Raw genomic sequence first — 18,068 nt, 5'->3', positions numbered from 1 at the left:
GTGCTAGAGCTATTCTGCCTCCTCTCCCATGTGTGACAGAGGACTTGGTTGTCTGCTCCTGGTGTAGCAGGGAGTCCTGTGCTGCAGTCAGAAGAGAATTGCTGTTTTGTGGTACAGAAGAGTCCTGTTGAAACTGAATGCAAGGCACACCACAGGGAACATGCAGAAGAAAGGCCATGGTGGTGGGGAAAGCATATCTATTGTTTTTGGTCTCCAGCAATTGTCAGATGATTGCCACTAGCCTGGGAGTGACAAAGCTGAAATGGAGTGCATTCAGGAGGTGCAGCATGAATCCTCTACTCGGTACTGTCTTGGTCTAGGACTGGGTGACCTGTCCATACTTGGATGCATGCCCCACTGGCCAGCTGATGGCTCTGCAGATCCTTGTGCACACCAGGCTAAGTTAGGTCTTCCTCAGGCCCTCTGTTACGAGAAACTGGCTTGTGTGGCTTGACTCTGCTAGATTCAAGCAGTAGAGTTTGGTGGGGACTGGCAGCGTAATTTACTTGGGTGGAGGAAGCTTCTTGCTGCAAAGAAAGAGAGAGAGAAAGTGAGAGACCTTGTGTTTGTTGCAGGGGTTTGCTTTAGGTTTACTCAATTGCTTAGTGATCAGTTTTTTTGTTACATGGTGCAGATTTTGTGTGTTAGCTCTGGTGCTGTCTGCCTGCCCCTCAGCTGCTGCAGGGAGGGCTCAGCCTGCTTTAGGTGGGGAGTTTACTGGAAAACTCTTTCAGTGCTGAACCCATCCTAGATGAAGAAGTGAAGACTGAGGCAAACTACTCTGAATGGGAATCCAGAGAGCGTAATTAATTAGCTGGTGGCTGGGTTGTTGTGAAAAGGTTCTTTTCCAGCCGTGCTCAGGCTCCGTGTTCTGCTGGTCACCTTGGTAGGCTGGTTCCCTGTCGCTGTGTGTGTGAAGGGGTGGGGGGAACTTGCTGTTGGTGCTGTGGCTGGGCAGGTGCTCACGTGTGTTTCTCCCTGCCTTAGTTTTTTTTCTGGGATCTAATGGCACTGTTGAATCTTTTTCTTTTCAGCAAGACTCTATGAACAGATACGGAGCCCTCAGTTCCCAGCACAAGATACTGAAGGTAAGGGAGGACTCTGGTTTCACGTACTCACCATCTGCTGCACATTAACGAATGCTCCCTGGAAGGAGCGTCAGTCAGTGCTTTCGCTTACCAGAGATGCTGAGGAGAGACCAAGGGTTTCCTGTAGCTGGTGCCAGCACAGAGGGAGGAGACCACACAGTGGTGTTGATCTACATTCCTTCCTGACTATTCAGGTTCATGGGAGTTTCCTATTTATTCTGTTGGGCTTTGTATCAGATTACAGCCCTCACCTACACCCCCTCTCAATGGGAGTCTTTGTGCAGTTTATCGCACAGGACTTCTGTTGTTCTGTATGTTCTTTTTTGGGTCTTTTAGCATGAAAATGGGTCTATTCATGGTAGCTTGCCCTTTGGGCTAATACAATGTATTCCAGCCCATGTAAGCAGCTCAGAGAGGGGTGGCTTATACCATTTTATAGCTTATCTCCTGCTCTACCTGAAGCATATCTTGATGTTAAAGTTTGCTTTTGTTAGAGCAATGCAATTGTGGCTGGTGATGGTGGTTTTTAAATGTTTTTACTTAGAGTGTTGGCAGTGAAATGGGAATTTAATTCTGGGATGTAGAGAGAGGGCTAAGTTCCAGCAACCCTGAGCACCACTGGGTTGTATTTCCTGAGCAGAGCTGGACCTCCAGCTGCCTGGCTTTTGGATTCAAACTTCGGGAAAAGGGAAGTACAGTTCTGTCTCTTGGGTATTATCCAGCACTGTGGATTCTGAGAACACTTTGCAATAGTAACTAATGCTCCCCTTATAGCAACTGCAGGCTGAGCAGAATGCTCTGGTTTGCTTGTCTCAAGGGGACAGTGAGAGCATTTCATCCTGGCTCCCTTTCTCTTGCTTCCTTTTACTGAGAGGAGGAAAAAATAATTTATTTTTTTAACTACATTTACAGCTGCTGAAAGACAGGCCAGCCCTGGGGACTGCAGTGTGGTAGATCTCAGCCCCCCACCCCTTGAAAAAGCAATAGTCAGCTCCACTTCTAGCTGGTTATGAGGCTGTGAGTAACACTTCTGTTACTGGAGCACGGGTGAAAAATGCTTCCCACTGGTACTAGCTTCCTCGGGAGGAAGATTGCTGCCAGCAATATCATGACATAGGAAGCAGACATGTGCTGCTGAACAGAAGCAACTAACTCTGTTTAGCTGGAGGTCTCAAGTATGACCCAAGACTTCCATGAAGTCACATCAGCATGTCTGGCTCTGGTGTTTCTGGCCACTGCTGACATTCTGATCTGTATTGAAGTCAGCTATGTCTGATTAACATCTGCAACTGGCACACCAGGCTCAAAGGGGCAAAGGGCTTGACTTTGTCCAAAAATAGCAGCCACAGCGGTTGCCTGTGTCTGGATTACTGCTGGGGCCAGACTTCATCTTATAATTCCTTTCATCCTCTTGAGTGGAGATTAACATTTTTTGTTAAGGTCTTTCTGCAGAATGCATCGTAGCAGTGGCTGCAATAGGCAGGCAAGGAGGCAGGTGGCTTTAAACAAAAGATTTTTGACATTGACTTCCTGAAGCTGCTGGAACCTGGAAACTTGCAATGAGGTGTGCCCTTCCTTTGCTCGTGGGCTGAGCATCCAGTTACTGATTCCACTTTGTATAGTGCTGTCTGCAAAGCTGCTTTCTAGATCGTGGCAGAAATATATGATTTTGAGGGACTCTTATTTTCTTCTTTCTCTTCCCTTGATCTCATGACCTGCCCATTTCCCCAGGGACCTCAGTGAGATAGAGCTGCTGCAGAGCTACCGCATCTTGGGTGTTACATGTTGTCTGAACAGCAAAGGGAAGGTAGGATGAGAGGACTTGCTGGTCTGAACTGAGCTGAAAGACTCCTAATATTTGAAAGATTAGCTGACTTCCTGAATGATGTGATTTCCCTGTACTGCAGTGGGGGGGAGGGACCTGAAATGAAATGTCATGACAGCCTGGTCTCTCTGTATCCCCTCACCTCAGCTGCATTTGTACCTGATTTGCACAACACTCACGTGCTGTGTCTTGCAGTTCCTGCTTGACTGAGTAGAACAGTGTATCTGTGAGGTAGAGAAGGGAATGACGTTACAGTCAGATGGGCAGCCCTGGACCTGAGAGGTTCCTGGCTGCCTTGGAGCTGTCAGCATAGCTGCCTTTGGTAACACTGACTGGGTCAAGAATGCTCTGCTTACAGTTAAGCTGCTTCTCTGAAAAATAATCACATGTAGCATGTTCCAGACCTCCTGTCCTGCAACTACAGCAAAACAGCATCTTTAGATTCCTCCTAAAGCTTGCATACATTGGTCACAGGCTTAGAAACCAGCTGGGAGTGAGGATGCTCTGTGGGCTTAATGAGCTGGACTGGGCCTCAGGTGCTTTGTGTGACCTTGGTCAAGGCACTTCTCTCTCTCTTCAGCTGCCTGCTGCTATCAAAGGAATGAATATTCCCTCCCTTCTTCCTGCCTGTGAGCAGTCTGGGGACAGACATTATGCACATCACTTGCTAGGCAGAATATGGGCTAGAAATTAATTGACCTGAGCTGATGAGGAATTAAAATTCCTTGAATTGCTTAGAGTTTCTTATTAAAAATCAGTTCTCACTTGCTGATGCTGGGGGCTTCTGAGATGTTTAATATCAAAATGATTTGAGGGATGTGGTTCTTCCACAGTGCTTTCTGCCCTTGGCTCTGATGAGGTCTGTAAGTACCCTAATGTCTCTGAAAGCCAAAGCAGGAATCTTTTATTCTCTTTATTTTCCCTCCTGATCTTGTGATCTGATTAACCTGACATCCTTATCTCTCATCTTTGTTCTGCCTCTGGGACCCCCCCATATCAATAGCTTTTTCCTCTGCATTGCATGTATTTTTGGAGCACAGTTATTTCTCTTCTTTTAGCGGAGGGTAATTGTTTCAGGGAAGAAGCCTGGGCCACAGATGCTTTTTTTTTTTTACTGGGGATAAATGTAATCATCGATAGCATTTAGAGGTTTGGGGTTTTTTAAAAAAGATGGTTTTTTACAGGAAGGCTGATTGAAATTGCTGCCTGAGTCCTGAGGAGCTATTGTGTGGAAGGGCCAGGGTTCACCTGTGAGCCAATCAATCTGCATTCATAATTGGTGTTGACAAACTAAATGTGGAAGGACTCTCTGGGTTACCATGGGAACAAAAAAAAGGAGGTGAATTCTGGTTCAATGGGTCTGAGCAAAAGGATGTCTCAGCATGTTTTGTTCTTGGGCTCTGCAAGAGGGGAGGGGAGAAGAGAACAGCTTTTCAACCTGCTCCTATCTGATGAGTTCTTGGCCCGCTTGCAATAGTCTGTGGTCTTGTGAGAGTCTTGTTACCCTGGCATTTCACGCCTGTGAGCCCATGTTACTACAGGGAATGTGGGCTCTCTCTAGTCACACTGAGTGAGGGGATGTGAGACCTTGCAAAAGGTCTCCCTCCTGTTCTAGCAGCTTGGAGTGGTGGGAGAACAGCCAGGCTGTCAGGAAGCAAACCAAGTGGAGAGAACAACCTGAGTGTTTAGGTGTCTGTGTGTCCTGGGTGACTAGTGATACCTGCACACCGAAAGGTGATGGGAATTAGACCTCAGCTCTGCCTAAAGGTGAACAACTCCTATAATGTGATGTGCAGACTGATGTTACATGCACCATGAAAGCTGTCCTTGCAGGTAATGTCCTTCAGGACGTCTGGGACTCTGGAAAGGACCCTGGATTTGTGCAGTGTTCCACAGGCATTGGGCTTGACACCAGCAGATGTTATAGCCTGTGTTGCTCTCGCAGAGCAGTGTGTGCAGGGAAGCTGGGAAGGAATAGGAGAACTTCTTGGCAGTGTCCCAGAGTCTCCATCTCTTTTTCAGGCAGGAATGGACTTGCCACCACATTCTGCTTCCAGTTTAGTGGCTTCCAAGGAGACCTCCCAAACTGCTTCACAAAGGAGACTTTAATTGGCATTTCACATCCCTCTTGAACTACTGAACACAAAGAGTATTTTACTGTATCTGGGATTTCTAGCTACCTTATTGGAGAAACAAATATCTCTTCTGCTTCCCCAAGCAACTTATTAAACAGAGGCACTCAAGTAGCACTTGGAAATAGCTAATTACTCTTCTTATCCTTGTACTGACTACACTTGGAAATAGCTAAATTGCTGCTCTTATCCTTGTACTGACGCTTTGTCACTTAATATTCAGAACCAGCATGAAGATGTCAAGAAACAGCTGCTTGACCTGCAGCTGCAGCACAACAGCTTGAAACTGGAACATCGTAAGACACTGGAGACCCATAACCAGAAATATGCCCAGCTGCAGCAGGAGAAGGACAGTGAAGTCACAAACCTGCAGGGTGAGTGCGACGGAGAGCTGAGAAAACACCAGGCAGAGAAAGGACTGAAGAACTGAGTTCAGGAGAGGACAGTGTTTTTTCTACAGGCCCCCAAAGGTCTGCAAATGCTGTAAGACCACTTCTGTCTGACTGTGGGTGTGCAGCACCTTAGTCCTACATCTCAACTGGAGCATTGTCCTACCTCAGGGTGGTGGTGCAGGAACAAGGTTGTGTTGAGGGGAGGCCAGAGATGCAGAGAAGGCTACTGAGCAGCTTTCCCATTTGAGGGAAGCCACTGGGGTTCAGAGGCGGTGGATTTGTGTAGGAATACACACCACAAGCACCTCTGCCTGCTTGGGCTGGCAAATGCATTGATCAGGCTGCAGGTTTCCAGGGCTGCAATTGCATGGTCAGTGTAGGGTCATAGAGGAGAGGAGCTTCCTTTTTTGTTATAGCCCCATGGGAGACTGTGTTACCTTGGGTTTAACCACACTTTGAGTTTTCAGGGGTTCAGAGACCCCTGCACTGTTATACTGCATGGGGCATCCCTGGATTCTGTCAACACCAGCACTTTCACGGTGTTATTTTAAAAGCCTAGTTGGCTTTTGCTGGCTGCTTACTCTTGCTGCAGCTGCTACTTATCTTACTTGTGTCAAATTTATGTAGAGCCAGGTAAGATAACAAATTATTGTGCCAGATGCTGATCGTATTCAGACTATGAAACAGTCCATGTCCCTAGGAGGTCACACTCAAAGTGGATAAGATAATCCAAAAGTAAAAGGCATGAGGCTAAGGTAGAGGTACATGCTGTGGCTTCACAGTAGGCTGAGGCAGAAACAAGAAGTTCATCCAGCAGATAATGCTGCCTTGCCCTAGCCTTCCTCTGGTGGGTGAGTGTAACTAAGTCAGCAGAGATGCTTTTTGTGGCAGAGATAAAACATTGTGACATTTATGTATCCCTTCTATTTCAGTACACACTTTCCACTTCTCTGTACACTTCTGACAATGGAAACCAGTTTCTACACCGCTACAGTCCTGTAAATTCCAACATCTGAGCTTGGGAGCAAATTAAACATGCTTTTTGTAATTAATGGTGTAGGTCTATAAAATGCATTTAATAGTGCAAGTATTGCAGAGAATGCTGATCCCTTTAATTCCCAAAGAGTAGTTTCTATTTAGTCTACTGTTTAATTAGATTGTGGGGTTTTTAAGGTTCACATCTGTTCTTACTTAGATTGGCTCTGGAAAAGGGAAATCTGCTGATGTTTTGTTTGTTTGTTTTTTCTCTGATCAACAAAGCCCTGGTATCTGATGAGCCCTCCTGGGTTAGGGGGGGAAATTGAGCACAAGCAAGTGAAACCTAAATATTTGATTCTTGAAATATGCAGCCTCCAATGAAGCAAGAAAACAAATTCTGACAGAGGAAGGAGAATAACGATCAGAAAAACAATTCAAAGAGAAGCTAGTCAGGAAGGTGAACTTAAGGCTGAGATATTAATATTCTCTGTCCATCTTCTCAGGCTTCTGTTCACTTGGTACCATCTCTGTCCTGTGTTTTAAGCTCAAAGCTGGCTGGTAAATCTTCCCTTAAGTATTGCTCACCGTGCCATACAAAAGAGCAAGATGGTCTCACGAGAGGTGGCAAAGACAGAGAGCTGGTAGCACTGCTAATGCCTCATTTTCCTTCCTTCATCCCAGCAGTACTTTCTATATATAACATGCCCTCAGGAGACGCGTGTTGGAAGACGTGTCTCTGTCAGTGAGTATAATAGAGAACAGAAGAGGTATCTGAGCAGTGGGACATTGCTCAGGGCTGGTTGCAGGAAAGACAGAGCCTTCTTTTCTCAGTTTGATGTTAACCTTCACTGCAAGGCACGAACACGGCACCCAGCCACAATGGCAAAATAGTCCTGTCCCGGAGATGGATGTTAAAAATAAATATACTGCTGTAATCAGAAATATCTATAATCCTGAACAGAAATCTTGCATGCAATTCAGCCTGCAGCAAAGTGACCATCCTGTTATGGGAAAAATTCCCATCCTTGACCTGCCAGCTGCAACTATGTTTGCAGAGAAATCCCACTATGTGCATTTCTAGTGGTATTTTAAGAGAGCTTCAGGCTCCAAAATAGGGCTGACTTTTTTTTACACAGTCTTTTTATTGGAGGCTACACAATTACATTTGAGGCAGTGAAACGTAAGTGCATTGTCTGTCTTGTCACTCAAGTACTTAGGAGTACAGAGAGCTTGAAAAGACCCCAACCTGGGGGCTGCAAGGCACAAGTTTGCTACTTAACAGCATAGGAATAAATGTGCCTGAGGACCCAGCTGTCCTCTGATTGCTTTATTAAATAGGTTGTGGGATTTTGTTGTACTATACTCTCAAGAGCTGCTCTATATAGTAGGAAGGAATCTCCTTGTTGGATCTGCTGTGGATTCAGGAGACCTAGCAGACCTCTGCTGTAGTTGTTTCTCAACATGCCAGTGACCACTGCTCGCTGCTCTCCCTGCTATTCAGCTGCAATGGGTAAGGGAAGTGAAGATACAAATACCTTATTCTGACAGCAAGCAGAGCAAGAGCTTGACCCTCACAGCAATAGTTAGCAGAGACACTCCAGAGAGGAGGAAATTCCTTGATGGATAGAGCTGAAAGGAATGAAGAGTCAGGTTTGTCAGTGTGTTTAGCTAGTCCTTACCTAGTGCTTCCCTGTAATTCCTGGGCTTGGAGATATCTATGAGGTCAAGAGGAATTTATGATAAGGAAGAGAGATACTACACTTGCAAAAAGAGCTCTCATAGGCAAATATCTTCTTCCCTTACAGATACAGTCTTTAAACTCAGAGAAGAGAGCAAGCTGCTTCGGAAAGCCCACCAGGAAGTTCACTCTCAGCTCCTTAGTGCCCAGGTAATCAACAAAGGGTTGTTCATGGCCATGTGGGACAATCTGTCCCTGGGGTCTGGGTGTACTATCAAATATTCTTTAAATAATACATCCAGTGATCAACTGTATTCCAGTGTGGTGAGTTGCCTAAAACAGTGCTGGTAGTACAGAGGCATTTTATACAAGTAAAATTCCCCAGCCTGGAATCTGTCCCAGTAGCTGAAAATACAGATATGCTACACGTCTTTGTGGTTCGAGGGAGCATGAACCAGCATATCCCAACCCTGGAATGCCTCCTGTCACTTACATCTCAAGTACTTTCACCCTAAATGATGATGAATTGTCTCTGTTTATGCCTGTAAAATTAACTGCAGAGAGAAACAGTGATGCAGAGGTGCCTTGCTGCACTTGCTGAGACTACAAATAGACACTCAGCAACCCTGGGAAAAAGGTCCTCTCCTGCATCTCCCTGGGGAGCCTTAGTAGAGAGGGAGACCTAGAAAAAAAAATTAAGAGTTATGTAAAAAAACTTAATGTTTGGTAATAAAAGTGTTGGAGTGATGCTTTTGGAGGCTGGGGCAGACATGCAAGTGGTGTTGGCTTAAGACTAGAGAGGCAGAAAAGCATTTTTTCTACAGGGGAAAATAACCCCCAAAGTTTTGTTGCCATGGTGTTGTGCTTGTGTTGTGGAGATGGTGTGAGCCTCTTCAGCACACTGGAAGTCCTGACCTCATGGAATTCTGTTCACCCAGCTGAAGCTGGGAGCTCACAGATGACTTGGGTGAAGGGAGCAAGCAAGGTAGGCTGGGAGAAAGTAGGGAGGACTAAATGCCTGTACAGTGTCTGTCTGAGGCTCTTGTGCTGAGCCAAGACACAAGCAGCTTTGTGAATACAGGTTTTGCAGCCCTAGCCAGGCTACTGAGCCTGCAGGAGCTGTCATAGCAGTTCATCTGCCAGGTAAAATGAGGCACAGGGGCAGCAGGTGATGGATGCACAGCTTGCTGTGACGGGAGGCTGTGCATTAAGGCTTGTTTGAAGCTTCTCTCCCTCTGGGCTGACCAGCTCAACAGGCTTTGGGTACAAGTTTTGCTTTCATCCAGCTTGTTCTGACTGGAAGCAGTCTCATACTAGCTAGGGCTGTATCCCATGAACTGTCCTTGGCTTCCTTTTCCTTTCCTCATTCCTTTTATGTTAGCTTTGCTGAGTTGTTTTGTTTTGGGTTTTTTTTTTTAATGTTAAGGTCAAATTTCAGGGGGTAAGAACAGAAATCAACAGAGCCTGCTCAGGAATTAATTTCCTGCTAAACTTTCCTTGCTGCTTGGAAGCTTTCCTGCTCTGCTCAGTCCCTAATTTGGTCCATTTCCAGGTACCCTGGCAAACATATGAAAAGCGCTCTCTCTCCCTTTCCTATAAATAACTGGGGTAAGAGTGGGCAGCTTTTCCTGAGTAGCTTTTTCAAGCCCTACTTTTCAGAGTTGGAGATAGAAGAAATTAAGCTGCAGTAGAGAGAGAAGTGTTGCATTTGCTTAACAGCCCAAGAGAATCAATTTTCATTTGTATTGCAAAGTAAATTGAATTGTCAAGTAGGATTATGCCAATTATTGTCAGCCTCACTGAGATGAGCACATCCGTGGAGAAATGCCTTCACAGGAATTAAAAAAGCTGACCTTGAACGTATGTGTGTGAGGCACAGGAGGAGGGGGAGCCACACCTAACAAGACCAGGATACAATTTTTCTGTGCAAAGGCAGGAGTTATGTCAATGGCTCATGCACTGAATAGCATCAGTCAATGAATTGGTGTCATGGGACAGGTCTTCCAGGGTAAAATTATGCAATAAAATAAGGTGTAAGACTGGCAAAGGGTGAATACAGAATATCCATGAAATCTGGAGGGAAAGCTGTAGACTAGTTTGGGTTTATCATTAATGGTTGTGGATTATCTCCAGCCTTTCATACATATAAAATATATCTCTTCTTTAGTAGCGTATCTATGCTGAGCAACTGGCCATAGAAGAGTGGCTGTTCCCAGCATGGAGTTGTTTAACCCTGTCATTGTGTGAAGTTTCTCTGTACCCTTCTCATCCCCTCAGGCTCAGATGGAAGAGTTCAGGCAGCTGAAGGAAGCTCTACAGAAGATGCCAAGCTTCAAAGGAGGGGGAGCTGCGAAGGGGCAGCAGCAGTTTCAGGTGCTGAAGGAGCAGCCCATGGCACCAGCCAACAGCCAGCTGCAGCTCGGGAGGCAGAAGGTGTGGTACTCCCAGGAAACCCCAGGGAGGAGAGTTCTGCGGGGCTTCTGTGGGTTTTCAGCATGGGGCTTTGAAATGGAGGGAACTGAGCTTGTTCCTCGAGTTTGCTCTTGTCCTTTTTCCCTTGCAGGGTTTTCCAGTCCATCAGGAGAATCACCCTGTTGGGAACCCGCTGGCATCACAAGTCTCTGGGGTTCAGAAGCAGGCGGATGGTTCTCTGTCTCAGGGCCAGAACTCGTATGGTAACGCTGGCCCAAGACCACAGGCTAACGTGCTCTTTACCCATCCAGCCCCACTGCAAGATGCCAATTCACTGCCAGATGCTGTGCCAGCCTGGCCAGCGAGACGTGGGGATGGCCACGTGATCCGGTTCACTCGGACCATGAACAGTCTACCAAATGGGAACCCAGTGAGTCCTGCACACTTGGTGTTTGGTTTGTGTAGCCTTTGCTTTTGAAGCTCAAAAGTAGGATATTTGTAATGACATGTATGTGTGCATTCCACTTCCCTGATGTGGAAACTGTCCTGGCCTCGGGTTTCAGACTCCTGTGAACTCTTAAAGAGTTTGTGGTTCAGTGGCTGGGCTCAGATGGATGGGTGTGGGCTCTTGTTCTGGATCCTGCCGGATCTGCAAAGAGTAAATCATAAAAGCAGCTCCCTTGCCTCCTGGGGTGATTGAGAGTGAGCTTATAGAAAGCAAACCTCTCAAAGAAATGGCAATAATTGCAGTGTGGTTTGATCATAATCACAGTAACTATGATGGAGTGTGGAAGGAGAAGGATCTCTTTTACTGCAAGCTGGCTGGACAGGACTGTAGATTTGTTCTGGATCACTTCTGAATCTGTCCTTTGACAAGGGACTTTGCTGGCCCATAACCCTGCCCAAATGCATGGGAGATCTGCAGGTATCTGATAAGATTAGGAGTCTGTGTATATCCTGGTACTGAGCATGCATGTGTCTTCTCTACAGGACCTAAAGATGGTGATGCGCATTCAGGTGAAAAGCCACAAGGAAAGCCAGGCTCCTGCACTGTCACTGTCTGACCTGAAACAACCTTCTGCAGCAGAACAACCTCAGATGCCAGACAACTTCCACTCTACAGGGAGCAAACAGGTGCAAATGCAAAGGTGGGTGAAACAAAACTCCCTTCTACTCTCAGTGTTCAGGCTCAAGGGTACCATACAGAAGTCAAACCAACTCAACCATATCAATACAAGGATTGGGGTTTACAAGAAAAGACTTGGGACTGGTATGAGTCTACAGGAAACCTTTATATGACAATTCCCTGCAACTTGGGGCTGTTGCTCATATCAGACACCCTCAGCATGATGTGTTCTCCAGACCTGTTCTTGGGGTAAATAAGAGAGGAGAGCTCTGAGGAGGTGAGTCCCTTGGAAAGCGCAGAGGTTCAGAGAACGACATGAACTTACCTGTTGGATGCAGGTAACAGAACAGGTAATTCCTCCAGCACCTTACCTGTACTGCTGGACTACCTGGGAGTGTAGGCAGGGCCCAGGATCCTGTTGTACTGATGCTGTGCAGGCACAGGAGAAACTGTTTACTGTCTCAGCAGCAGTCACGGAAGACCAGTCTGTTTTGCTAAAGGAAGAAAATGTCTTTTTGAGGCTGTAATTTATCAAAGTCTGGCCACAATCCAAAAACTGACTCTGAAAATAGTGCTTCCTCATTTAACTTATTTATCCCCTGTGTGTGTCCAGGTCATATCTGCTCAGTTTACTGGAGCAAACAAGATTTAATTTCTGCTTTATCTGTAGAAGAGATTTCTGGATTTCATTCTAAATTCAGCCACATCCTGCCCATTCTTCTCTGCCTTTTTTGTTTGTTCACTTCACCTGTAATCTTCCCAGATCAGAGACTGTGCTTTGCATATTTCTTTAAAGGGCAAAGTCCTCCTCGTACTGCTTTGAGAGGTGACATCTTCATGGACACACAGAGTAACAGCCCAGAGGATGTTCTGCCTTTTTCCAGGGAGGGACTTGTGTGGGTGTAGCTGAAGGTGAGAGTTGAAGCTGTGATGGCAGAATGGCCTTTCCTCAGCTAAGTAGAGCCTAGAGAGGATACTGTCACCACTCCGTGAAACAGAAAATGCAAACATTGGGTTTGTTTGGTAAATTATTTCTGCCAGGACAGAGATTGTGGTATGTTTGGTGTGCTTTTCTTTTCCTGGATCTATCAACAAGGAATTACTGAGCAGCTGGAGGCTGTTATTTACACTGCATGAGATTTGTGATAAGGAGTTCATAAACCAACTTTCTCCGGAAGGTGCCAGTGCCAAGAGCAATAGCAAACCACAGCAGAGTACAAAAGAGGCCATGCATCCAGTGCCAAGAACTGTTGTGTTGGGTGGCTGAGACCAGCAGATTCCAGATGAGCTCTTGATGGCCAGTTGGTATTTTGATGGTTTTATAATGGGAAAATTTGAGCTGAAGGCTGGGTTATGTTGTTTCTTACTGAAAGGTTTGTGTGGTGGTAGTCTGCTGGCTTTAAAAAGCTGCTAAAGCTGAGGCCACTTGTCCTTTCTCAGCAGTTAAAAACTTACATGTCTTGAGTAGACTCTAAAATCTCAGCTGGCTCATGTAGAAGGACAGGCTAGGCCAAGCAGTAACCCCGCTTCAAATGGTGGTAACTTACTCGAGTTAAAAGTTTTTGTTTCAGTCACTTCTGAGAGTCCCTATTATGGGGATTTCATCCCTTCCTTTACCCTCTTTGTTTCTGAAGGTGTCCCTGAGTAAGGATATTTGGATATTTAGAAAGAAAACATTCCTTGTGAGACAGCTCTGCCTTCTGGGCTGTGCAGGGGTTTACTCAAATTAATGTGAAGATATTCCTTTTCTTCTCTGACCTCCAATTAATTTATATGCCATGGAACAGTGTTACACTACTGAGTACTCTGCTGCTGAGCCTCTGGTTGGGTACCCACGTGAGCTGTGCTCCTGCTGCAGGCAGAGCAGCATTAATGAAAAATGTGTTGTATTTGGCATATACCTTGATATCAAGTACTTGTCCTTCAGAGGCACTTGGGTGAAGAAGGAAGCAGATATAGTTATTGACGTAGTCATCAGGAGAAGTGTATTTGAGGTGGAACCATTACAGAGGAAGGAATTCCTGACGATAGCTGCCTGAAAGGGGTTGCCTGAACTCTCACAGATAGAGCTGTGTGTGAATAATTGATTTTTCAGGTCAATAGGTGGATGAAAACATTTGAAGGGTGGTGGCAGGAAAAGCAGTAAGTGGAATGTGGCTTCCCTCACTGAATGACGAAATGAAACTCTTCTTCCAATGTTCACCTAAAAAAAAATTCAAAGCAATGTGTGACTGTTTCCTTTCAGCCAGTTCTGTTTGCACTGTTTGGGTCTGTACAGAGGACAGGTGCTGCCATGGAAGAGTTTTATAAACAGATGCTGCTTAAAGTATCCATTCCAGTTACAAAGCTTCCTAAAGAGCTTGTAGCTTTAAAAAACATTATCAGACAACATAAACTGTCAATTTTGTATTGCAGCTTTCCTGTTTATTTTGAAAGGGTTTTTTTTTTTTTCTCCTTATGGACCAAAATTCTAGTTTTACTTTACAGAATCACACAGAATCACAGAATATTAGGGATTGGAAGGGACCTCAAAAGATCATCTAGTCCAATCCCCCTGCCAAAGCAGGAACTTTTAGCAACGTTTTAATTTTAAATTAAGTTGGGACAATAAAAAGGACTTGTGTTTTTGTTATTTTTCCAAAAACTTAACTGTGTGTATTTGGGTGTGTGAGGTGTGAGTAAGCATCTGTTTAGAATTGGATTTTATTGCCATGTGGATATGTTATTGTATCATATGAATAATACTAAAGCATTTCCACAAGAAGTTGTGTTTATAAAGCATAACTTATTTTGTACTTACGTGGCATATTAAATGTTCTGTTTCAAGCAGATATCGCAGTAACTAATGCAATCTGCTAGTTAATTTAGGACAAACTTCTGCATGTGTTGGAGGTTTTTTTCCCTCTGCTTTCTATTATGAAATATCTCTTGATATACTGAGGGGGGGGGGGTTCTGTTTTGTTTTGTACCCTTGTTGTAGCTGGAAAGACATAGTTAACAACGTGAATGCCCAGATGGATGAAGAACAAGTGCACAGTTACCCAAAGAGCCTTCATTTTGATCCCAAGCCTGGGGAAGAGATGCAGAAAGGCAGCCCACAGCCACCGAAGCAGAAGGGAGGGGAAGAGCATCAAAAAGCTGGTCAGGAAGGCGAGAAGGAAAGGAGAGATGCTGAGGAACTCGAGATGGGTATGGTTTCCCTAATCCTGTGCTGTACAGTACTAATTTATTGCTAATCAAGGTGAGGAGCGAGAAAAGCTTTCTGCTTGTGTTAAAGGAAAACCTTCCAACTCTTGAAAAAATTCTTGTGCTTTTATTGTCCTTGGTCAAATGAAAAGCCTGGACAGTTTTCCTTTTTTGTCCCCTGTTGTCCTGCATCTTCACACATTTCCAAGGTAGTGGACTCAAAATCTGTGTAAGCCAATTCTTTCTTTTCTATGGGAGTGATGGGGAAAATGTCACTGTTTTTTTTCAAGACTGGATCTCAGCCTCCCTTGGGGGTGGCAGACAGAGTGGACAGAGAGAGTACACTGATAACTGCCCCTTTTCCTTGCAGATGCAGGGGTGATTAAGAGAGAGGAGAACTTGCATTCTCAGAAAGACACTGTTGTCCAGGAACCGATGGTAAGTAATGCTGTCATCTGGATGCAACCCCAACTCTGAATAGCTGTCCCACTTCAGTCAGTGCTTTCCCAGAAGTTTCTATAATGTGCAACTCCAAACTCCTTCATTCTGGAGGGATTCAGAAGATAATAAGATATTACTATCTTATTATTAAATAATAACAGAGACTGGGGCTCTTTATAACCACTGACATGCTTGAAGAGAGGTGTGACTGAAGGGCTACAAGCCAGTGCTTCCTGCTTGCTGGTGAAGGCAGCTTCACCTTGGCCTCTGTCTTCCACGGGGGCATCCTGCCTGGTATTCACAAGAGGCTTTTCTTGTCCAGATGCCAGATGATGCTGCAGATCCTGCCCAGGATCCCAATAACCAAGGTGAGGATGAGTTTGAGGAAGCTGAGCTGGAGAGACCTGACTTTGAAGAGAAGGTGGGAGGTTTGGAGAAGTTCAAGGAGCCCAGCGTGAAAGAAGAGTCTAAGGAGAAGCCACTGAAGGTGACTGACATGAGGACAAGCAGCAGGGGGAGAATGGGGGAGACAGAGAGCTTAAGGACTCAAAGGAAAAGATCATGTTCCTGGATGGATCCATAGTCCCGCTGCAGGGATATGGCAAGAAGGAGAAACCTCTTTCTGAGAGTCAGTGGGTTGCTCAGTACCAGAACTTGCTCTGGCTCTGTCCTCTCTGCCTGTTGAAGTCAACCCTGGCTTCTGCAGCTCCTACGTGGCTGGAGAGACACTGAATTTAGCAATTGCTGTTGCTGCAGAGCTGCTGTATCTTTTCAAGCACTTTAGAGGCCAAAACCAGAGACAATTATATGAGCCTGTGCTCAGGTTCTGGTCAGAGCAGCCGTGCTGTTCCTGGGATGGGTATGCAGCAGGCTCCTGGCAGCAGTGACAACACGTGAGATCTCTGCCTCCTTGTTTGCCTGCTTGCAGATGGAATCCATTTATTTTGCAAAGTGCTTCTTGCTGTCTGAAGCCAGACTCTGCATCAGGGAAATGTTAGCTTGTTTTGACAAGCAGCTGAGTGTTGCTTGTTTTAAAAAATGAGTGTTTTATCTGTCAGGCTCTAAAATCATGATTAATAGTGAGATTTAAAAGAAAAAAAAAAAAAAGAAATCCATGCCAATGAAATCAAACAGATGCTGGCACTGACAGAGCAACACCTCCCTGAGATTAGTGAAAATGGGGAAAGAATTGGTGACATAAATACCTGACTTTCAGACAGGGCACAGCCCTGTGCTCCCTAAAGCTCTGTCCTAAATAACTTGTAGATTCCCTGCAGTCCTGGGACTTGATGCAACAGCAGCATGTACAAGGGCCCTGGCTCTGGGACCTTCTGTAGGAGAGGCCTCTCTCCACAGTGGAAGGAGCTGGGCAGTTGCTGACAGCGGTGGGAATTGAGTCTGAGTGGAGAAAGTACAAGTGGGGTCTGAGTTGCCTCATTGTCTCTCTGCTGCCCCCTGATTCCTGATCTTCCAGACCTGGGGCTCTAACGTAAGAGAGCTGTATCCCTGGTAGGAATGGAAGTAGGCTGGGGCACTGTCAACAGGATCTGACTTTGTTTTTCAGGATGCTGGCAGACATGCCAAGCCCAGGGAAGACCCAATGGATGACTATCAAGAAGATCAGGAGCAAGAAATTGTACGACACCAAGGTTCTTTTTTTTTCTCTGGTGTAATTGTTACCTGGGTATGTTGGTAGCCAGGAGCTGGGTATGACTCAGCTTTTAGGAAACCAGATGTGAGCGCTGACTTGGGTTTTGTCTCTGCCTGCTCAGTGAGGTGGGTCTCCAGAACAAATCTGGAACCCACTTACCTCTGCTCCCTTTCCTTTTTCAGGTGTTCAGAGTACCCTTTATGCTCTGTCTCACCTCCCTGTTTCTTTCTGCATCAATCTGCAGCAGTTGAGCTGTGAGATGATCAAAACCAGAAGTGCCAGTGGAGGCTGTGGTGGCTGCTGCACATTATGGGTGGGATTTGTTACACAATTAAAAGTGTGGTGGATATAGGATACTACTTCTAGTTGTGTAGCAGTGGCAACAGGCCGAGATGTTAAAATTGCACTGTAATGCCGGGATATTAAATGTGCTTACAATGAACAGGCTGATCATGGCAACACAGGCTTCTTACCTCTGTGTCTTGGCTAAGTGGTTTCCCAATGACACCTAAAGGTCCCTGGCAGAGTTGGATTCTTCCCTTGAGTTTTCTTGAGTTTCCCAAGCTGGGCTGGTACAGTAGAACAGCTACACTCAGGAGCAGCACCCTGTGCTGCTAGTTAGGGTCTCCTTTTCCAGACCTTGCTGATTTTTACTTCCTGGCTGTTCCCTTTGCACCCAGGAGGATCATGGAGGTGAGGTGGATGAAAATGATGATCTGGAACTTGTCCAAGACCAGAAGGACCATGCAGGCATACAGGGAGCTGATGGCAAGAAGGATGACTACTACTGAAAGATGCTGAAGGAAAATGGAATACGCTGGAAATGAGGGGATGGGAACTCCTCCTGGGAGCTGGCTCCTGTATTAAACACTGCCCAGGACAGACAAAGGCAGGAGGAGGTAACTGTCTTCGCAGGCACTGATAACGGTCTTCGCAGGCACTGAGCAGGGTGCTTGCAGATGTGCTGCGTGTGTGAGGCCATTGCTGCCTCTCTGGTCAATAGTGTGGAAGTGCTCTCAGACTCTAGGAATGATTTTATCCTGCTGCTTCTCTTAGAAGCACTTTTTGGTTTGTTGTGTTCTTTACCTCTTGTTTTCCCCATCTCCTCCCAAGCTGGAGAGTTTTTCTTATATATATATATATATATATTTTATTTTTT

At 45.6% G+C, this 18,068-nt stretch overlaps 1 protein-coding gene across 1 annotated transcript in view; it reads left to right on the top strand.

The window, feature by feature from the left end:
* Positions 1-17,785, top strand: part of LOC104532329 (Golgi integral membrane protein 4) — a 24,176-nt gene extending 6,391 nt beyond the window's left edge. Inside the window, exons 4-14 of the mRNA XM_029087351.1 lie at positions 1,035-1,088; positions 5,269-5,419; positions 8,221-8,303; positions 10,371-10,526; positions 10,657-10,935; positions 11,496-11,653; positions 14,612-14,820; positions 15,188-15,255; positions 15,581-15,745; positions 16,823-16,894; positions 17,590-17,785. Coding sequence (XP_028943184.1) covers positions 1,035-1,088; positions 5,269-5,419; positions 8,221-8,303; positions 10,371-10,526; positions 10,657-10,935; positions 11,496-11,653; positions 14,612-14,820; positions 15,188-15,255; positions 15,581-15,745; positions 16,823-16,894; positions 17,590-17,700 — 1,506 coding nt within the window. The 3' untranslated portion in view covers positions 17,701-17,785. The remainder of the gene's footprint in view (positions 1-1,034; positions 1,089-5,268; positions 5,420-8,220; positions 8,304-10,370; positions 10,527-10,656; positions 10,936-11,495; positions 11,654-14,611; positions 14,821-15,187; positions 15,256-15,580; positions 15,746-16,822; positions 16,895-17,589) is intronic.
* Positions 17,786-18,068: the final 283 nt, after the last annotated feature.

The sequence above is a fragment of the Antrostomus carolinensis genome, unplaced genomic scaffold, assembly GCF_000700745.2.
Source record: "Antrostomus carolinensis isolate BGI_N321 unplaced genomic scaffold, ASM70074v2 scaffold33161, whole genome shotgun sequence".
NCBI classification, from domain to species: Eukaryota; Metazoa; Chordata; class Aves; order Caprimulgiformes; family Caprimulgidae; genus Antrostomus; species Antrostomus carolinensis.
Note: the sequence above shows the minus strand (reverse complement) of the source record. Positions and strands in the feature narration are given on the sequence as shown.